This window comes from Acanthochromis polyacanthus, chromosome 19 (assembly GCF_021347895.1).
Source record: "Acanthochromis polyacanthus isolate Apoly-LR-REF ecotype Palm Island chromosome 19, KAUST_Apoly_ChrSc, whole genome shotgun sequence".
NCBI classification, from domain to species: Eukaryota; Metazoa; Chordata; class Actinopteri; family Pomacentridae; genus Acanthochromis; species Acanthochromis polyacanthus.
The window spans coordinates 32,158,350-32,181,512 of NC_067131.1; the positions used below are offsets into that span (position 1 = coordinate 32,158,350).

The 23,163-nt window shown below is 42.2% G+C and overlaps 1 protein-coding gene across 5 annotated transcripts in view; it reads right to left on the minus strand.

The window, feature by feature from the left end:
• Positions 1–460: 460 nt before the first annotated feature.
• tcerg1l (transcription elongation regulator 1 like) overlaps positions 461–23,163 on the minus strand; it is a 60,025-nt gene continuing 37,322 nt past the window's right edge. For 3 of the 5 annotated variants that reach the window (XM_051939281.1, XM_051939279.1, XM_051939282.1), the window contains 11 exons: positions 20,557–20,699; positions 20,394–20,462; positions 20,232–20,310; positions 16,686–16,771; positions 14,998–15,107; positions 12,398–12,549; positions 12,216–12,297; positions 12,024–12,126; positions 10,337–10,426; positions 10,080–10,198; positions 461–4,248 (listed from right to left, as the gene is read on the minus strand). In XM_051939281.1, coding sequence (XP_051795241.1) covers positions 4,092–4,248; positions 10,080–10,198; positions 10,337–10,426; positions 12,024–12,126; positions 12,216–12,297; positions 12,398–12,549; positions 14,998–15,107; positions 16,686–16,771; positions 20,232–20,310; positions 20,394–20,462; positions 20,557–20,699 — 1,190 coding nt within the window. In that variant the 3' untranslated portion in view covers positions 461–4,091. The remainder of the gene's footprint in view (positions 4,249–10,079; positions 10,199–10,336; positions 10,427–12,023; positions 12,127–12,215; positions 12,298–12,397; positions 12,550–14,997; positions 15,108–16,685; positions 16,772–20,231; positions 20,311–20,393; positions 20,463–20,556; positions 20,700–23,163) is intronic. The other 2 variants (XR_007937917.1, XM_051939280.1) reach the window with 2 other exon arrangements.

Below are 23,163 nucleotides of genomic sequence, written 5' to 3' on the forward strand. Positions count from 1 at the left end.
CCCTCCTTTAATATACTCTGATGTATCCACTATACATTACAGGAGAGTTTGATGGCCTTCTGCTGGGTGACAGGGGTTACCATGACAACCCAGGCTGATGACCTCATGTCCTGACCCTGAACCAGGCCCCCAACAGAACTTCAACCGGACTCACTGCAGGACCAGAGCCCGGGTGGAGATGACCATAGGCCTGCTGAAAGCCCGTTTCCAGAGCCTACGTCTCCTCAGGGTGACCCCTGAGAGGGCCTGTGATATTACTGTGGCATGTGTTGTTCTTCATAATATTACCACTATTAGAGGAGAGCAACACCCTGCCCTACAAACTGAAGACCCAGATGATGAGCCCATCCACCTGCAGCTATCCAGGACAGCAGAGCAGTCAGAGACACCGTATGCAATAATCACTTTAGAGTTTAAGTCTCCATCATCACCACCACAGCAAATAAAGACATGATACACATTTCATTTGCTCTTCTTTATTTCCTACAAATAAAAGATAGTTCAGTTCATGTTCCAGTAGTTAACATAATTCACCTGTGACCATCACCACCTCTAACTTGTGCTCCACTATTTCAGTTTCCAGATCTGCCCTCCTAATCTGTTTTTTGGATTCTTCTCAGCAAATGCAGTTTGTAAATCTGTTTTACTGATAACTGGGAATACATAGAGGACATTCAGTTATACAGTTGCACATGAATTCCACAGAATGAAGCTCTGGTGTTTCCTGAACATCCATCTCACTGTGTCAGTCTGTGCAGTGGAAGCTGAGGAACCATCCTGCTGCTGTCCAGCCATGCTCTGTTAAAAAGGATGAGAATGTGCAACACTTCAGTGTAGGCTAAATGTCACACTCTATATTCCACCCAGAATGTGAATGAGAAGAGAACTATCAGTAACATAGCTCTGTATGCCTTTCTGGATCCCCCTCTGTAAAGGCAGCAGACACAGTTTCATCCTCTTCATCCTAGATCAGTGACATGTTTCAGTAAACTTAAACTACCATTTGGAGAAATCTGTGGAGCGTTGTCTACTTACAGTTACAAGGTCTGTGGTGTGAAGGGGCCAAAAGACAAGAAAAGACACAAAAGAAAACTAAATAATCATATCTATATATATATATGTATGTATCCATGACATTTTATTCCACCGTTTTACAGACATCTGCTTTCTTTCTGTTGGCTGAGCAGAAGTCTATGTTAGTTTAAATAGTCTTAATTATTTAACAGGACATGATATGGATGCAGACATTTAGGCTATGTGTGGATAAAACAACTGCAGTCAAACAGCCACTTAATATTTAGGCTACTTTACAATGTAAAACATGATCAACATGAAGTACCTCCATGAGATAATGCCGAGGTCTGACCTGTTTGAACAATGTTTTTATATTTCATCTTAAGCTTCTCCCCAGATTTCCTCTAAATGAAATAACTTAATATTCTACCGTTCAGACAGTTATTCCCTGTAATATTATTACGATTACAAAGGACTACATTTAAACTTACGCATTGATCCGGGCTGTTCTCCACGCCGTCTCTCTCTCTTTTACAGCTGCAGCGGTGTTGCACTTCTTTCTAAAAACGTGTTCAAACTCGCCATATGAGCGCGTTAAAAACTTCCAGTTCAAAAACTTCCCCGTTTCCATGGTGACTCGTCGAATCGGGGTTCCATTGATGCTGTCTTTTCAGACTTGCGGTGCACGCGCTTAACTCCGGGTCAAACTACTCCGAGTTAATTAAACCAACTCAAATCAGCCGTTGTGAAACCGAAAACTCAGTTTTCTATCTCAGAGTAGATCAACTCAGAGTTGTGGAAGAAAATCAGAGTTTCTTGAACCTGCTTCATGAAACAGGCCCCTGGTGTCATTGTTCTTTGTACTGTATTTGATTTGTTTGCATTGTTATGACATTTGATGTTGAAAATGTACTTTTAAAAATGTTTGACAGTGTTGAATTGCATTGCTGAGGGAGCAAAGTGTATAAGGACAGGTGACCAGAAGGCGATTAATGTGTTTTAATCTCTTCTGCAGAAAATAAATGCAGGAGAACACTCAGCCAAGTTTTCTTCCTTGACGCCCTGACCATATGCACACGCATCAGCAGGGTTAGGCAACTGGGAGGGTTAAAGTCAGGACACTGACCTGCACTAAACTAACCCAGGACATAGATTTGGCCACATTCTGTTTTTATGACTCAAAAGTTTGTCTGAGAGGAAAATCAAATCCAAACTCTAAACTTGACTTAACTAACAAACACTGCAGCAACACGTATTTAATTGTTCAAACACGTCATGACCAACAGATGGTGAAACATCAGAACAAAAAGATCTTTTCAACATAGACACCATCTACTGGGAAGTCAAGACACAAAGAAACATCCAATCAGAACATGGGGACAAAAGACCTGTCCAATCACAGCTCACTATGCTGACAAGTGAAGAGCAGGACTTACGTCACATCAACAGTGTTTGCTGACAACAGCCTCCTGTTGACAAATATGTTCATTTAAAACACACATTGGACCTGAAGATAATCAGGTGACTGGGTTTACACTGAACAGGTGTGTGTGTGTGTGTGTGTGTGTGTGTGTGTGTGTGTGTGTGTGTGTGTGTGTGTGTGTGTGTGTGTGTGTGTGTGTGTGTGTGTGTGTGTGTGTGTGTGTGTCTGTGTGTTTGTGTGTGTGTGTGTGTTAATAGCTGTGATCTGCTGAGAAGCTGAGTCTACTGAAGTATCAGGTATCATGACACCTGTAGAGAGTCTGGACTCTACTGCAGCCAACGATGACCTGGCGCACCTTAAAACTGGTTACTGGTTTGTCTCCCTTCAGCACTGCTGACAAGGTCAACGAGCCTGTCCTCAAACCAAAAACGACCACATAGGTCGTCTGTACACGCCCGTATTACGACCCAGTGTTACGTTTTGACTATGCGACCTCTGGTGGTTGAGTAAATATCGACACTCTGGAGTCGCAGGTGAAACGTCACCATGAACAAACTTTTATCTAACACTATCCCTGTCCCTATCCCTAACCCTAACCTTAACCCTAAAAACGTGTTGGGAAAGTGAGAAAAAAGCCGTTTTGCGACGGAAAAGCCGTTTCGCGAATTAAATCCCGTAATGCGTTCGTTTTCCCCATAGGGGTGCAAACGTTCATACGACCGCATAGGTCGTATTCCGGTGCACGATGCAAACGACCGATGCGGTCGTATGAATTGGAGGACAGGTTGAGGTCAACAGTATAAGGTTTCAGAGAGTCCAGAACCCCATTTGGACTGAGCTATCTGGTTTCTGACTAATACATCCAGACATGCTGCTACCTGGTAACAAGCTGAACATCACTGACTTCATTCTAAATAGTCACAGTGTTTAGCTAATGTAGACTAATGTGCCATGCCTCTTCTTAGTTATATTCCCGTTATAAATGTGTTGACTTCCCCTGATCTGTTTCATGATGCCCCTGCAGGTATTGGTTTTAACTGGATTTAACCTTATTTATTTATTTTTTTTTAGAATTTATCACGTGCATTAGTCTCAAATGTACACTAATTTGTAGGGAAAGCGCTGTACTGAGTCTGACTGATTGGTCTGGTCACTCAATAAAGATTGTCAGACAGCACAGATACATTTTTTGCACTGATTTGTGTTTGAGTCCAGTTCAGTCCTGTTTTTCTTGGTTTAGTTCTTTAAATATCAGAGTAAGACTAAGTTAGCTTCAGCTCACCACATAAAATACATTGATGGTGCTGATCCATGTCCTGTCTTGAAAATATATATTTAAACACACACACACACACACACACACACACACACACACACACACACACACACACACACACACACACACACACAATGCAGAAACAGTAGAACCACTGAGATGCAAGTATCCCACTCTTGAGATTCCAGTCCCAGTTTGGTTTCTCTAACATAGCCGAGAAAGTCTGAAACCAGGTTCCACCAATGAAATCCAGTGTATGATCAGTTCAGTGTGGAGGGGGAGAATGCTGTAGAAGGTTTTCTAAATGTTCCTTAAGGTTTTGGAATGAAGGGTTTCTCGATGGCTCTGTACAGTTCAGTTCTCTCAGAAGAATAGTTCTCATCTCATCTTCCTAAGCCTGGTTCTGTTCTCATTGTCTCTTTTCTTCAAGGATGTGATGTAATGGTTGAACAGAAGTTCCTGTTCCTTCTTCCTGTTAAGGGCATTGAAACGCTGGTCGCCACAGCAACGAGCACAGAAATCCTTAAAAGTTGATCTGCAGAGAAAAGTCAAAATAAACATGAATATTAAGGTTTTGAGTACTGAGGGTTTAATCACGCAGATGACTGAACACTCTGAAGTCAGTTTATTACTAATTATGGATTTGTTGAAGACAAATCGTAAGGACTAATGCCAACTACAAATAAAACAGAAGCCACAACTATAAAGACCAAAATGATGTTCTTATATCTTCAGGTTCTGTTGCATAAAATAAAAATCAAATGATTAGGCATTGACTAAATTCTAAATAAGTTTTGTTCTACAATAAGACTCTAATGTCAGCACTTATAGCAGCTGGTCACAGTATGTGGTCAGCAGTTCACATATAGTCTGGTTAAAATAAAGGTTTTTACTAAGTGGAGGCTCACTTATCACTAAACAGGTTTTCTCACTTTGAGATGAGGTACCAAATATTTACTGCCACCAGCTGACTGCTGATAAAAACAGTCCAGCAACTTTCCTGCTACAATGATAATACAAAGTAGACATGAAAACTTGCGGTGACCAGATGAGTTCTGTATGTCATTTTTAGGGATGGTGGTGCAACAAAAGAAGGAGAGAATTTTACAGTTTTTCTCAGTCGCTTTGGTACATTTCTCGAATCATCCTCGACATTTGCAAAACAGTAAGTGCATTTCTCAAAGCAATTCCTACAAATAGTAAAACACCATGGATTACCTGCAAAAGCCAGTCTCTGCTCAAAATCCTTAGTTCATCTCTAAAGTAAATATCTGTCAGTGAACATGTTACGCCTATCAGAATGACCAGCCCTGGTGTCACTAGTGGATCAGACGGTCAGATTGCTGAGTCATGGTGTCATTCTAACAGTGTTATCTGGAGGGATGTTCTGATTAAACTATGAATAAAGTTTTGATGACTGCTATTGTAAATTGTAAGTTCCACCTTAGTGAATGTGGGAGATGGATTCCAAGAGACTGGACCAGATTCACATTTACACTTTTACCGTTGTAATCTGTTCACAGACCACATCATTGTGATACAGAAAGGAAAACAGCATTGCACAGCATAAAAAACCTCCAAAAAATTAAAGTAGAAATGTGAACATAGGATAATCTCCTCAGGGAAAACTGTACATGCAGTTCTGTAGGAATTACAGTACAATCTTCCTACACCTCCTGATGTTCCGTCTGTTGGGACACAAACTCTCATCATGAATATCTTCCTTTGTGTCTTTGAGTGATTTCAGAAAAACCTAACCCTTCACACATTTCCATTCATAGAGAAAGTTAAGATTCACCTGGGAGCGATTTACCAGTTCAGGACACATTTAGAACAAAGTCTAATGAAATTGTACAGAAACATCCTGACATATTCTGACAGCCTCTTTAACCGTTCTGCATGTAAAGACTGATGTGATGAACTAATGCTAAATGTTGTGGGGGTGAAACTATTCAACAGAGACCCGTTAAAAAACATTTAGATCAGCAGGACAGAAGCAGCTGATAATGGAGGAAACAGCAGAGAATTGGACCGAATCATTTCATGGATGAACCAAAACATTTACAACTGGTTCAGAGAAATGAGAAACTGATTTTGATGTGGACCAGAGACACGATGATGTGAAGATTGAAGAAGTAGTTTGGAGAATTTCAATTCTGATCTGAGAAATGAACCAAAGCGAGTGAGAAAAACTGTACAATGAATGGACCAGTGTTTGTACAGATTGAAACTGAATTATTGTACATTCTACAATGTTAAAATATTCACAGACAATAGTAATGTTACAGCACGAAATAACTAAATAGCTTGAATTAGTTTAGCATGGTTTCCTTATACACTGCTCAAAGAACACTTTTTAATCTACAGTGCCTTGTGAAAGTATTCGGCCCCCTTGAACTTTTCAACCTTTCGCCACATTTCAGGCTTCAAACATAAAGATATAAAATTGTAATTTTTTGTCAAGAATCAACAACAAGTGGGACACAATCGTGAAGTGGAACGAAATTTATTGGATATTTAAACTTTTTTAACAAATACAAACCTGAAAAGTGGGGCGTGCAATATTATTGGGCCCCCTTGCATTAATACTTTGTAGCGCCACCTTTTGCTGCAATTACAGCTGCAAGTCGCTTGGGGTATGTCTCTATCAGTTTTGCACATCCAGAGACTGAAATGCTTGCCCATTCTTCCTTGCAAAACAGCTGGAGCTCAGTGAGGTTGGATGGAGAGCGTTTGTGAACAGCAGTCTTCAGCTCTGCCCACAGATTCTGGATTGGATTCAGGTCTGGACTTTGACTTGGCCATTCTAACACCTGGATACGTTTATTTGTGAACCATTCCATTGTAGATTTGGCTTTATGTTTTGGATCATTGTCCTGTTGGAAGATAAATCTCCGTCCCAGTCTCAGGTCTTTTGCAGACTCCAACAGGTTTTCTTCCAGAATGCTCCTGTATTTGGCTCCATTCATCTTCCCATCAGTTTTAACCATCTTCCCTGTCCCTGCTGAAGAAAAGCAGGCCCAAACCATGAGGCTGCCACCACCATGTTTGACAGTGGGGATGGTGTGTTCAGGGTGATGAGCTGTGTTGCTTTTACGCCAAACATATGGTTTTGCATTGTGGCCAAAAAGTTGGATTTTGGTTTCATCTGACCAGAGCACCTTCTTCCACATGTTTGGTGTGTCTCCCAGGTGGCTTGTGGCAAACTTCAAACCAGACTTTTTATGGATATCTTTGAGAAATGGCTTTCTTCTTGCCACTCTTCCATAAAGGCCAGATTTGTGCAGTGTACGACTGATTGTTGTCCTATGGACAGACTCTCCCACCTCAGCTGTAGATCTCTGCAGTTAATCCAGAGTGATCATGGGCCTCTTGGCTGCATCTCTGATCAGTCTTGTCCTTGTTGGAGGTGAAAGTTTAGAGGGACGGCCGGGTCTTGGTAGATTTGCAGTGGTCTGATACTCCTTCCATTTCAATATGATTGCTTGCACAGTGCTCCTTGAGATGTTTAAAGCTTGGGAAATCTTTTTGTATCCAAATCCGGCTTTAAACTTCTCCACAACAGTATCTGGGACCTGCCTGGTGTGTTCCTTGGTCTTCATGATGCTCTCTGCACTTTAAACAGAACCCTGAGACTATCACAGAGCAGGTGCATTTATACGGAGACTTGATACACACAGGTGGATTCTATTTATCATCATCAGTCATTTAGGACAACATTGGATCATTCAGAGATCCTCACTGAACTTCTGGAGTGAGTTTGCTGCACTGAAAGTAAAGGGGCCCAATAATATTGCACGCCCCACTTTTCAGTTTTTTATTTGTTAAAAAAGTATAAAATATCCAATAAATTTCGTTCCACTTCACGATTGTGTCCCAATTGTTGTTGATTCTTGACAAAAAATTACAATTTTATATCTTTATGTTTGAAGCCTGAAATGTGGCGAAAGGTTGAAAAGTTCAAGGGGGCCGAATACTTTCGCAAGGCACTGTAAATATTGCATCAAATCAGTCAAACATGTGGGATACTGATCTGGTCAAGTAACTAAAAGAGGGGTTTTTTAGTCAGTTTCAGCTGCTTTGGTGTTCATGAAATTAACAACAGATGCACTAGAGGGGTAACAATGAGACAACTCTCAAAACAGGATTGGTTTTACACATGAAGGCCACTGACATTTTATTCCCTTCTTGTGTTTTCTGACTGTTTTTCAATAGTTTTGCATTTGGCTAGGGTCACTGTCACTTCTAGTAGCATGAGGCGATACCTGGACCCTACAGAGGTTCCACAGACAGTCCAACTCCTCCAGGATGAAACATCAATGTGTGCCATTGCCAGAAGGTTTGCTGTGTCTCCCAGCACATTCTCAAGAGCATGGAGGAGATTCCAGGAGACAGACAGTTAGTCTGGGAGAGCTGGACAGGACTAATACAAACCCATCAGCAGGACAGTTATCTGCTCCTTTGTGCAAGGAGGAACAGGATGAACACTACAATAGCTCTACAAAATGACCTCTAGCAGGCCACTGGTGTGAATGTCTCTCACCAAATAATCAGAAACAGACTTCATGAGGAAGGTCTGAAGGTCCAATGTCATCTAGTGGGTCCTGTGCTCACTGCCTGACACTGTGGAGCTTAATTAGCATTTGCCATAGACCACAGGAACTGGCAGGTCTGCCAATGGTGCCCTTTGCTTTTCACACATAAGAGCAGGCTCATCGTGAGCACATGTCACAGACATGAAAGGGTCTGGAGAAGCCGTGGAGAACGTTATGCTGCCTGTAACATTGTTCAGCATGACCGGTTTGGTGGTGGGTCAGTGATGGTGTGGGGAGGCATATCCATGGAGGGACACACAGACCTCTACAGGCTGGACAATGGCATTCTGACTGCCTTTAGGTATCAGGATGAAATCCTTGGATCTATTGTCAGAACCTACACTGGTGTAATGGTCCTGGGTTCCTTGTGGTGCACGACAATGCCTGGCCTCATGTGGCAAGAGGATGCAGGCACTTCCTGGAGGATGAAGGAATTGACAGCATTAACTGTCCCTAATACTCACCTGACCTAAATCCAATAGAACACCTTTGGAACATTATGTTTTGTTCCATCAGACACCATCAGGTTGCTCCTCAGACCGTCTAGGAGCTCAGTGATGCCCTGGTCCAGTTCTGGGAGGAGATACCCCAGGACACCATCCATCGTCTCATTCAGAGCTTGTCCCGGCATCGTCAGTCATGAATACAAGCACATGGAGGCCATACAAACTACTGAATACCATTTTGAGTTGCTGCCAAGGAATTTCAGAAAGATGGACCAGCCTGCCACATCAGTTTTTCACTTTGATTTTGGACTGTCCTGAATTTAGCCCTCCTGGGGGGTTGATCATTTTCATTTCCATCAAACAATGTGGCACTTTTCATTCCTAACACATTATCCAGTCCATATCAATGTAAATATCCAGTTTGTTTTTTCCCCGTATTGAAATATGATGTATTTTCAAAGTGTTCCTTTAATTTTTTTTTGAGCAGTGTATTTCTCTGATAGCTAGTTAGCTAGCTCAGACTTGCCTGCAAGACTAGCTTAATGTGACAGTTAGTCAGCATATCTCCAGGCAGGCCTACAGTACATCTGCTTAAACAGCACTTCATACAAACAGATGTGTTATTTAAGCTGATTTTCAGAGCAGTTTACATTCAATTACAAAACTAAATGAAATTTGTGTGTCACCTACTTCCCACCCTACTTCTCCATCTATCTATCCTCCATCTGCACTGTCAGGATAAATAAAGACAAGATTGATCTGTAAGGAAGCTTTGGGGAAACCCACTGACAGTGAAAGGAAACCCTGTGAAACGTCTAGTGTTCACAACTTGCTGCATTTTATTTATTATATCCAGAGCTACACTTTGAGTTGTTAGACATTGTCTACATTAGATAGATAGATAGATAGATAGATAGATAGATAGATAGATAGATAGATAGATAGATAGATAGATAGATAGATAGATAGATAGATAGATAGATAGAGACTAAATAGTTCCAGTCAACCTTAAACTGCAATGCAACTTGATTCAGTTCCTAAGAAGTCAGGAATGCCTTCAACTGCAGTGGTGGAAACCCTCAGTGTGACTTTGAATGTTCATCAGAGAAACTGTTTTCCACCCTTTTCAAAAGTGTAGGAGCTGCAGCTTCAGCCCCTACAGAATAAAAGTGTGTACCAAGCAAATAGAACATCAGCTGTCCAGACTAAAGTGACCGGTTGATAAACACCTGCCGGTCCAGGTGAGGCGGTGGACTCAGGTTAGATTTTACAGGAACACAGGTGAACAATTAAGAGTGCTGTGCTGAATAATGAATGAGGGATACCTGCTGGTGATCTTTGCCTCTTCCAGCAGCTGTCTGAATTCTTCTCTGGCTTTCTGAAGTTTACTCCTCTTCTCTTTGTACTCATCCTTCACCCTGCTCTTCACAAACTGGTCAAACACCTGCAAACACATGGGCACAGGTACCACTGACGTCATAGTGACATCATGAAGGTCTGGAGTCCCCATCTTATGAGAGAGAAGTACTTGCAGCAGGTCACTAAGAATTGGCATTTCTACATCAGAAAAATAAAAATGAACCTGTTTCCTCTGGTCTGAAGTCAGCAGCAGGTATCGAGGGTCAAACACCATCTTATGGAGCTCCTTCTCCCATGTGGAGAACGCCGACACCTGAGGATAAGCACAGCTCAAGATGTCCATCTATTACTTGATACCGGATCTTTCAAGAAACATCTTTTCATCCCTTGATGCTTGAATTTAATTACAATTAAATAAAAACATTTTTGTGTTTTGTTTTCCAGCTGATGCTAAAGTAAGCAGAGATTGTTAGTTTATCTGTTACACATAGAAAATATATATAATATTCATAATAACAGATATATAATAATTAGGTCCCACTCTGACTGGTCCTACCAGAAACCAGCGCTTTAAAAGGTTCCGAGGTACGAATTGAAAATGAACAAACTGGCATTGGAGGAATGGATACGCTATCTGCAGTCTGAATGAAAAGGGTCTGCTGTGAATTCGCAACAATAAGCGTCAAGGGGTTAAGTAGCAGTAAAATATCCACACTGCTGTTTGGGACTGGATCATTTAAGTGTCATGTTTCAGAAAACAAATCAATATGTAGTCCTGTAGATGAAACGGAAGCTCTTTAACTTTGAGAACAGAATCAGCTCTGAACAGACAACAGCAGAAAATGTTGGCTAATTCGACAATCACTGATAAAACTTGATATCCAAACTCAGCAACGTGTAATACTGAGGCTATAGTTTGTTTCAGTGCTCTCTCCAGCATTATTTAATCTATACGTACATACAGTGACTTCCTCTGGTCTGCATTAGTTTTACATTTATTAGAAAATATATTTATTGAAAATTATATCAGTTTAACAACCTATCAGAGAAAAGTAGAAAAATGTCAGAACATCTCAGCTTCGGTTGGATTTCTTTTGCTTTAATGACAGGATGTGTGTGATCTGCAGCAGTCTGTTCATAACCCTGTTATGTCTCTATTTGTTGCTGGGTTATGAGGCAGGGCCCGTGCACGTTAACAAACACGCCTGTACATGTGCCAGAGTTAACCAAGAGGATGTTTTTCAATGCAGTCCAAGAAAGAGCAAACCATGAAGCTGAACATTAGATTGAAATTACAAAGTTATTGAGAGTCAAAACACAAAGAATAAAAAGAAAAACAATAAAAAAATATATACATATAGACAGAAATATAGAGTAATTAATCTACATTCTACTGTACTGTTGTACTGGGTCCAACTATAAATGCTAAAACATCCACAGCAAATAAAACACATGAATCTGGTAAACCAAATTAAAGCAAAACCGCAAGAGTTTCAGACAGAGCAGAGTACAGATGAAGTGTGTCTGGAGATGAGCTTCCAGTTTTCTAATTTCATCGTCCTGCTGATTGACATGCAGGACGATGAAGCACCAGGAGTCAGCAGCTATAATAATAATAATAATAATAATGATAATAATAATAATAATAAGTTTAATTTATAATGCACTTTACATTTGAAAACCAAATCTCAAAGTGCTACAGATAAAAACAGAACAGCTTCAGCAGCTGAACGTCATCTGAACTCTTCAACAGAAGAATAAACTCCAGAAAATCAGATCATTGTACAGAGGAGGTGATATGGTCACTGACACTTATGTGATCAGTTTGATTGATGACTGATCTGAAAAATTTCAGCAGAGCTCTGCCTGTTGAAGCTGCTACAGATTCTACATGTGAATAAAAACATCACCCCTCTCTCCAGCAGCATCTCCCGAAAATGAGCGATCCGAAGCTCCAGTGGGAGGAGCTTAACTTCTCCTGGATGTGGGACGAGAGACATAGACTCCTCTATTCTAGAGAGAGAGAGAGAGAGAGCGTGTAAATAATGACACTGCTCAGTCATGAGGACATCCACAGATTTCATTAGCTCCGTCAGACTCACCTGTTCCTCTTGGAGGTGTGTTTATGGTCATCATCATCATCGTCGTCGTCTCCATGGAGACCAGATGACTGGCAGCTGCTGTCTGTCACAAGGAAATGAGTTCAACAGTTAAACAGTGTAGACAGACACGAGTTCTTACTGATCATTAACAGGTGAGGGGACAGACAGGTGAGTCGACTGACCAACAGGTGTAAGCTTCCTTCTCTTGTGGGGTGGGTCTTCAATGATGTGGCTGATGTCTCGACCAATCAGGTCCCCTGGTCTCTCCCAGACAGAGAGGTGGATTGTGGGATTGAAGAAGAACACCCGGTCATCTCCGGTCCACACCACACACCTGAGCAACACAAACACACCTATGTGTGAATCACGCTATGGACCGGAGGGCTCATTGGTCCAGAGAGGACCACATGTTGGGACCTGAGGCCTTCACACCTGGACACAGTCTCTGACTGGTCCTTCCACCAGGTGGTCAGACAGGAGGGCTCAGGGCTGAGAACTGTCTGGACTCAGTCCTGCCTATCTTCTGAAGGTTTGAAGAGGTGAGTCTTCACAGCAGCTGCCAGTGTTGAAGTGTTCTAGATAGAGTGTGGAGGTCCATCACATCTCACTGAGGCTTTAAACTCCAGACTGACCTTCAGCAGGGATCCACAGTGAATATGGAGACTCTACATTCAGTCCAGAGTGTCTGACTTCTATCTGCTGCTTTCATTTTCACATTCTGAACAAATACCTGGTACAGGAGCTGCACTGAGGCAGACAGAGCGAGGCTTCAGAGGATTGCTGGCTGTCCTCTCCCCTCCTCCACCTGGTGCCTCAGCAGAGCTCAGAACATCACCAAGGACAGTTCACATCCTGGTTCTCAGCTTTTTGATCTGTTGCCCTCTGGAAGGCGCTACAGATGCATTAAAGCGAGGACAAACAGACTAAAAACGTCTTCTGAGAGCCATCACCACCCTGAGCTGACGTCTGACACCCAGCCAGCGATATAATGTAGAATGTGTAATTTACACCACTGCCTCACTCACTGCTATTTATATTCACTCCTTATTTATACTGCATACACCCTCTGTCAAAAGTTTTAGGACACTGTCTCATTCAAATAAAGTAGAACCTGCCCTACAACTTTTGACAGGGGGTGTATATGTAAATAGACTGCTTTGCACTATCTCTAAGATTTCCTGGCACTGAAAAGGATAAGCTCTGCAATCTCGTTTTACATTGTATTGTATAATGACAATAAAGAATATTCTATTCTATTCTATTCTATTCTATTCTATTCTAAATACACACAATACAACTTATTTTCAGGCCTCAGTGAAGAAACAAAATAAATACCATATTTCAAACACTTTGAGCTAAAAGCCAGGGTTCTAAAATCCTTAATGGAGGGATTAGATATCTAACAGACAGAATTATTCTGATCAGGTAGTTAAGGGGTTAACTCTAACCCTCTGTGGGATTAAACCTCAAACCTCGTCTCTGCGTTTCAGCTACATGTTCAAAAGGGATCTCCATGAAAATGATCCTTCCTAACTCTACACTGCTGGCTCTTCTAGAATGTGCAGATCTATGATGTCCTGCCTCTCTGCAGCTCAGCACACCAGCTCACCATGACTCTGCTCCATCACTGGAAACTACGTTCTAACATCAGAGCAGGACGAGGATCCAGAAGCTCCACCTGCTTCAACTCTGTTTTAATAACTTTAATGCAGTTTGTCTGCTTCCTCTGATGTTTTACTGTCATTGTTTAATTGGCTCTTTGTTTATGGGAGTTTATACTAAACTACAGAACATTCTGTAACTGTACTATGACCGCCCAGATACCACTTTTATTGATTTTATTATTGGCTTTATTCTGTTTTGCTGTGTTCTGTCAAATTATTCTACGTCAGAGATGTCAAACTCATTCCACAAAGGGCCGGTGTGGCTGCAGGTTTTTGTTCCAACTAAGCAGCATCACACCAGACCTGACTCATTTCATCAACCGATCTCAGTCTGCAGACAGGTGATTGGTCAGACTGTGTGCTGTAGATATGTTGGAACTAAATGCTGTAGCCTAGAGCACACAGTCTGACCAATCACCTGTCTGGAGACTGAGACTGGTTGATTAAATGAGTCAGGTCTGGTGTGATGCTGCTTAGTTGGAACAAAAACCTGCAGCCACACCGGCCCTTTGTGGAATGAGTTTGACATCCCTGCTCTACCTTATTCATTTTTAGCCCTTCATGTTGTTGTCCCTGGATGGAAAGCATTCTGTAATCTATTTTTAATTCATACGTTCACCAACAGTTACTGAGATAAACTGTATTGATGCTTTATGGTGTAGAAACTTCATCAGTTTATGACTGTGTGAACACAACGAGGCCACAACAGACAGAACTCTGACCAACACACATCACGGTTCTACATTCTAAAACAAACATTCATTTCACGTAGCTGCAGCCTGGAGTAAACAAACAAACAAACAACAAGATAAACAAGGCGTCTGTGCATTCAGCCGGTTTGTGTTGACAGTCGAACACACAGAGACAACAACCAAACCTCTGCATCTGATCACGGTTGTCATGGAAACGCCTCTGAAGGAGACGAAAGCTCATTCCTGAACATTAGAGTTCCATTAGAACCCATCAGAAGGAGAGCCTGACCTCTATAATACACACAGAACCTCTATAACACACACCTTTAAGCAGAACCTGACAGTCAGTCAGACTTTCAGCCCCACATGTTGCCAAGAGGTGTGTGTGTGTGCGCGAGTGTGTGTGACAGAGACAAGAATGGTTACCATGGCGACCCTGGGACAGGAGTAGAGGCGACAGGCCGCTTGTCGTTCCTTCTTTCTTCACTTCCTTCCTCCTCGTCTTCCTCGTCTCTGTGTACGGACACACTAACACACTGCGACACACACAGGAAACAGAAACCCCTGAAAATCCATCATGAAAACAGCAGATCCATCATGAAAACAGCAGATCCATCATGACAACAGCAGATCCATCATGACAACAGCCAGCCCGATCTCACGGGGATTCGTGAAACTGTCACGTAAGTTTTAGTTTCGGTTTCGTGTGCACCAACACGATTTCGTCATGTTTTTCGTGCCGCTCACCACGAAATGCGCACCAATGTATTTTAAACGGCGGACTTTTCGTGCCACTCAGAACGTATTTCAAAAGAATGTGTATATTATATTTTTAATGTAAAACCGTGGCGAATCCAACGCTATATTTTGCATGACATCGTCCCTAAACATAACCCTAACCATAACCCTAACCATAACCTAACCATAACCTAACCATAAGCCGGTGGTACACTTACCAATTTGCATAGGAATTTCAAGAATGTCCGGCGGCCGGTGGCCGCAAACGCGATCACACAAGCAGTATACGCCGATGGACAGCTTAGATCGTCATGAATCCGCCGGTATAAACCACTTTCAGATGTGATTACCACAGCGAAAAACATTTCGTGGTGAGCGGCACGAAAAACATGACGAAATCGTGTTGGTGCACATGAAACCGAAACTAAAACTTACGTGACAGTTTCACGAATCCCCGTGAGACCGGGTTGCAACAGCAGATCCATCATGAAAACAGCAGATCCATCATGAAAACAGCAGATTTTCATTATCAAAGGGTCCTTTTTCATCATGATCTATCTGCATTATTGTATTTGTGGTTCTACTAGAACACAGGTTCCTGCTCTAATGTTCACAAACACATTATTTCCTCAGACTGTTTGAAACGTTTTAGCCCCGCCCCCTCCTGAACACATCAGCTGATTGGTCAGCTGGTTGACCAAAGCCATTTGTGATTGGTCAGGAACCTCAGATCTGAGCTCAGAACAAAGCTCTACTGAGGAAATAGCATCTATTAGAATCAAACGGTAGAACCACAGAACACCTATTAGAACCCAAAGGTAGAACCACAGAACACCTATTAGAACCAGAAGGTAGAACCACAGAACACCTATTAGAATCCAAAGGTAGAACCACAGAACATCTATTAGAACCAAACGGTAGAACCACAGAACACCTATTAGAACCAGAAGGTAGAACCACAGAACACCTGTTAGAATCCAAAGGTAGAACCACAGAACATCTATTAGAACCAAACGGTAGAACCACAAAACACCTATTAGAACCCAAAGGTAGAACCACAAAACACCTATTAGAACCCAAAGGTAGAATCACAGAACACCTATTAGAACCAAACGGTAGAACCACAGAACACCTATTAGAACCAAACGGTAGAACCACAGAACACCTATTAGAACCCAAAGGTAGAACCACAGAACATCTGTTAGAACCCAAAGGTAGAACCACAGAACACCTATTAGACCCTTACTAATGGTAGAACCACAGAGAAGCTGTAGAACACTTCAGATATTGATCAGTGATCGATCATCTCTTGGTGATCAAGGATGGATTACGGAGTCGAAGGTTATTAGTTTGAGTTCTTTGATGTAAACATTCACCTGTTTATTGTCGTCTGACTTTCTTTCCGTCCTCAGCAGTAACGTTCCTCCATAGGAAACGTTCCTTCCACCCATCCCTCGCTTGTCTGAAGACAGAATAAATAAAACTTTATTAAACAACGGAAACATGATGACATTCTGCAGCCATACTACAGTTAAAGCGGAATGTACAACTAAAGTTTTACCATAGAACTAGTGCTGTTAGGTTATAAAATCCCTTCACTGTTTATGTTTATTCTAACTGGATCTGAGCTGATCTTTCTGCTGCTTGTTGATCTGACTTTGGTTTCACATCTGTCCACTGAAATGAACCCAGAACTCAGGAGGAACCCTCCAACCAAGCCTTTGCTTCATGAATGCTGTGATTCATCAGTTCAGAGCTGCAGTTTGACTGTGAGAGTTAAAATGTTGATCTGATTAAATGTGACAGATGAACAGAGTCCTCCTGGCCCAGTTTGATCCTCTGTCAGAAGATGAAGCGCTGTGACATCAGATGCGTGGTCATGTGACTGTGATGTCAGACAGCATTGGTGACAGAATCATGAAGTGCAGTCAGACGTAACTCCATGTGAACCTCATCTCAACACATTTATTTTTTCAACTGTCAGACATTCCAACTAAAATAATCAACAAAACGTGATGAATTCTTTCTAACTCATTCAGACTGGCTCAGGACATACCTGGAGGGTATTTATCACACTCCATTCAGCTTCACACTACAGTAAACACCTGGTGACATGTTGGACTATGGTACTGACTGGAACAACAACAGCAGAAGAAGCAAAACTTTATCCAACATGCAGCAGAACTGCACCTGCTGTACCAAAGCAATGTCAGAGAGATATTGTCTGATGAGGCCCTTTAAGCATATTAAGCTTTTACTACCAGACTAATTGATTACATATAAGATAAATACTGAGTTTTCTGTACTGAGTAGCATTCAGTTAATTTAAACATTAACACAAAAAACTCTCTATTAACATCTAAACTTCTTGTGTTGCATGTAAATCATTGACATAATGCTTCCTTTTGAGTAGCTGCGTGTGAGCCGGCACAAGGGGATGTGGCATTTAATTTGTGTTTTTCCTTATATTTTTGTTTGTTTTGCATGTATTTATGGTTTATTGGGTTTGTTGTGCATGTATTGATTTATTGGGTTGCTGTGTGTTTTTTGGGTTTATTTGCATGTTAAATTAGTCGTTGCCACCTACCTGTCGTTGCCGTGGCTGCCCCAGGCCACATGATGATTTTCCCCAATCACTGAGTCCCAGGCAATTACTCTCAGCTGTGTGTGATTGAAGCCAGGGAGAATAAAGCAGCTGAACGGGAGCAGCAAGAGGAGACCAAGCCGACACCATGGGAAGAGCAGCGGAGAGGCGCGAAGAGCGCCAACAACGCCGAGACCAAGGGAAGAGCAGCAGAGGGATGCTGAGAGCAGCAGGGGGAGCAAGACGCCGGGAGCAGCGAAGAGACGCCAACCACATCGCAACCGGGCTAAAGGGGCAGAAATGCACACGCACTGGAGACCGCGAGCTCGCAAGTGTTACGACGTGATTCACACGCAGCGGCAGGGAGAATTCCCTGCCTGTCGTGTAAGTACCGAGAGAGAGTAGTAGCACTTGGTAGACACGAGCTAAGCTAACACTGTTGTCGTATGAGAACGCATACTGCCGCTTGTTGTTGTGTGTCTACTTAAGGGTTCCTAGCGTGCCAGAGGAGCGGCTAGCTGGGTGGATGTCTGAGACGAGTGAAGCGGCGTCGTGAGCTGACACACGCAGGGGCAGCGGTTTCCTTCACCTCCGGTGCGACCTGGTACGTGTGACCGAGGGGACCTCACCGACCTGGATCGGAAGGCTGCCTGCATCCCCAACTGCACTTTAGCCCCCTGCTCAAGGACGGTGCCATTTTTAGTTTGTTTTAAGTGGTTTTTATTCATATTGTGCATTTTTGGCCCATTTGTTTTTATTGAATTTTAATGGACTTTTAGCATACAACTATTTTTATTCATGGGCATTTTTACATGTTTTTAATCACATTTTGTATTAAATCTGAATAATTGCACCTCCCTGTCTTGTCCTCCTTGGCAAATTCAAAGTGTGCTCCACCCGGTCATTACCCACAACCCGGTCTCACGGGGATTCGTGAAACTGTCACGTAAGTTTTAGTTTCGGTTTCGTGCGCACCAACACGATTTCGTCATGTTTTTCGTGCCGCTCACCACGAAATGTTTTTCGCTGTGGTAATCACATCTGAAAGTGGTTTATACCGGCGGATTCATGACGATCTAAGCTGTCCATCGGCGTATACTGCTTGTGTGATCGCGTTTGCGGCCGCCGGACATTCTTGAAATTCCTATGCAAATTGGTAAGTGTACCACCGGCTTATGGTTAGGTTATGGTTAGGGTTATGGTTAGGGACGATGTCATGCAAAATATAGCGTTGGATTCGCCGCGGTTTTACATTAAAAATATAATATACACATTCTTTTGAAATACGTTCTGAGTGGCACGAAAAGTCCGCCGTTTAAAATACATTGGTGCGCATTTCGTGGTGAGCGGCACGAAAAACATGACGAAATCGTGTTGGTGCACATGAAACCGAAACTAAAATTTACGTGACAGTTTCACGAATCCTCGTGAGATCGGGCTGTTACCCAAGCTTTGCAATATTTGCTCCCCTGGTCATTCATTCATTCCATAATTCAACCTTTCCCATAACCCATTACATGCGGAAGACTGGAGAGCTGATGATGGTTTCGCCGTCCTTCATTTCTAGGACAGTTGGTTTGCACAGGTTGGGACTGAACAGAGTACCTCCTGAAACATTGGATTAGGTTCTTAAGGTGTGGTGGACATGCAGTGGAGTAGCTGCATCTTCTAGAGACCACATGTGTGTTCTTCCAGAGCAATGCTAACAGCAGCAGTTTGTTTCACACACGATAGCCATTATTTGGTTGATGATTGTTTCTGGTGATGGGGTTTGGCTCTACTGTTGGAGGGAGGGAGGAAGGACTAAAGCAGCTGTTGGCCACTCTTCTCTGCTTCCTGGATCTCCTACTTGTACTTACTAACTGGACTCATTATGTTTCAATGCAAGCAGTTGACAACTTTTTCAGTTAGCCTCTCCTTGAGCTAACAGTCAATAATGTGCAACAGCTATGTTTCTTTGTGCCTTAACACATTGTTTATTACACTGGAAACTTACAATTGTTTTCTTAGAAAATGTACATTTTAAATGGATGTTTATACCATTTCTACTTTTGTTTATATTTTGCAGGGCAAATTTTTCTTAAATTCATTTATGCATTTTGTGCGGTTTATATTTCTAAGACATTGAAAGGGAACATCTGTAATACAGTTTCCCCTTGCAGACCAATAAATTATTTCAGATTTCTTCATATCCAGCACAAACTGGAGCTTCTCAGTCCTTTAGGACTGGGACTACTGGCCACGGCAAGTCACAACCAGTAACTCTGGGTTTACATCTGAGAGACAAATGTCAACAAACATACACAAAACCAAAAAGAGGCACACAGACAGCTCTTACTGTGTCTACAATCGGCCACCAGAGTGAATCTGGAAGAAAACTGGGCTGAAAGGAAGGACGGTTGGACTTCTTTGATTACCTGAAAGAGAATAAACAGTAAGACAGACGGACAGAAAGACAGACAGACGGACATTAAACAGACAGACAGGCAGACAGACTTACCTGGAAAGGTAAGGCATGCCACCTGTCAATGCACAGCTGAGATGGATAGACAGGTCTAAATACAAACTGCTACAAGAGAGACAGAGAGACAGACAGGTTTTACATAAGTGTTCCCCTGTCTCACACCTGGTTTATCTTGACACCTGTGTGATGTCACAAATACCTTTACAGGTGGAGACAGTCTTCTGTTGTGGCTGTTCGTTGGCTTCATCCACACCTGTCTTTGCTGCTGATTGGGTACGCTGATTGGCCAAGCCTCCTCATGTCTCTGTGTGTGAAGTCCTGCCCACTCACAATAAGCTCCACCTACAGCATGACATCATTATTTTAATAATTGACACTTTGACCTGGATATTTAATCATCATTTCAAGGTGTGTTTGTTTTCTTTCAATGAAATATAACTGAAATAAAACTTCACCATTCAAGTGTCTGCATGTTTCTGTATTTGACTTTATTCACTTGAGCTTTTAAAATAATGTTGAAAGTTCAAACACTGCAGCAGCTCAGAGTATTATTTCAGCTTCACCTGTCTGGATGTTGATGTTGTCGACGTCTTACATCGGTTATTTGTTGTTCAGCTTAAAGATGCTCCTGGGTTGATTTAAGGTGACAGGTAGCTTCATTTAGGAGTAGATCTTTCATAGTTCTCATGCAAATGTTGAAGCTGATTTTGCTGCATGTGGAATTTGTAAATTTGTTTCTTTGGCCTTCTGCCAGGAGAATGAACAACATCCTAAACCTCGATGCTCTCCCGGTGCATCTCCTCCACCTCTGGGTTTACCCCTAGTCCTGACCCTGGTTACTGTGGAACCTCTGACCCTGGCATGGACCTCGGTGAGGGAGCCTTCTTCTGACTCCTCAGAGGAGGACTCAGAAGAAGGTCTTATGGGTTGTTCGTAAGGTAGAAATAACTTATTAAATATAATAAGATACAAATAATATTTGAAGACACATTTTCTTGTTGATGGAGATTATTGTGATGTCATTGATTTATAATTCCTTTTGATTAATATTTAAGAATGAATCCGTGTTTTCCACTGTTCTTTTTTGTTTTACTTTTATTGAATCTCTTTTTGTCATCTGTTGTTATGTGCCTTAATGAAAATTTTAAAACAGAAGTTAATTTATTGAGCCCATGGCTATCACATTATCAGTTTGGAATGTATGCTTTGTGATTTTGTACAAATGAAGCAAAACAGTCGATTTTTTACCATAAATTGAGAGAAAAAATGCACCTGAAAGTTTCAGGTGTGTTCCTTCCTACCAGACTACATTCTCAGTAAAAATAGTAATAATAATAATAAACTGTGTCCTTCCTCTCTTTGCTGACGGCTTGCTGACATTTGGCTGCCATCTTGAGAATCCCCTGGACTGCAAAAACCTGAAAGAACTTCTTCCAAAGCCAAGAAACTGGTCAAGCACACTTTAGCCCAATCAGTCTCCTGTGGGTATTTCCATCATTACAGGTGGAACCTTCAGAGGACCCCACCGAGGCTCTCCACTGAGGCAGACTACTCTGAGCTGCTATTTGGGGCAGAAGACAACAGTTACAGGAAGCTTCCACGGTTTCCCTTTGCTCAACAAGGTGGTTATTTCTCATGGTATTAGTACGTGAGGGAATATTGTGAATGGCTTTCCCTCACCTGAAACCAGTTTACCACGTCAACACAGCACCTTGGATTACTGGGACACTCTTAACTCCACAGAAACATTTAGAGTTAGTTACTACACACTGTAATTTCCTATTACTAAATTCAGACAAAACTGAAGTCATTGTATTTGGCCCCAAACATTTTAGAAACTCACTTTCAAGTATATAGTTCCTCTGGATGGCATTACTTTGGCCTCCAGTTCTACTGTGATGAACCTCAGAGTTATCTTTGACCAGGACATGTCCTTTAACTCACACATAAAACTAATCTGTAGGACTTCATTTTTCCACCTGAGAAATATTGTAAAAATCTGTCATGACCAATAATGAGCACAGGTGCAGAGAAGCTGTGGAGATCCACACCTGCAGATCATCATCACTGCTAGAGATACCAGTGCGGCACAGCATGGGGGTGTGGGTTCAAAGACGAAGCCGGAACGTACCAGACCCTGTGACCGCCGGAGCAGTATGCTTTCCCCTCACCTCCCTCCAGACTGAGGACATGGACCTCCTTCCCCCTTCCCTCTGAACTGCCCCGGTCGGCCGGCCCAGTCTCCCAGGTGAGGACCTGGAGTCATCCCTGGTTGCAGCTGCCATTCTTCTCTGGGCGCCGTCAGCACTGGCGTCTCTTCTCCCCCAACTGCCGATCCCCAGAAGCCTGCTTTCCCCCCGTTTCCCAATTAGTGAGCGCTGGCCCTTGTTTGGCTTTTATATTTATTGTTAAAATAAAGTGTGTTTGATCTGATCAGCCTACTGACTCCTCTTGGTGATCCCCCTTCCGTGACAAAATCAGGAACATTCTGTCTCAGAGTGATGCAGAAAAACTAGTTCATGCTTTTGTTACTTCCAGGCTTGACTATTGCAATTCCTTATTATTGGGTTGTCCAAATAGCTCTCTCAAACATCTACAGTTGATCCAAAACGCTGCTGCGAGAGTTACTGATGGGAGTTAAAGACAGATCATATTTCCCCTGTACTTGCTTCTCTTCACTGGCTTCCTGTTAAATCCAGAATAGAATTTAAAATCCTTCTTCTGACATATAAAGCTCTTAATAACCAATCTCCATCATATCTCAAAGATCTGATAGTACCTTATTATCCTAGTAGAACTCTTGGCT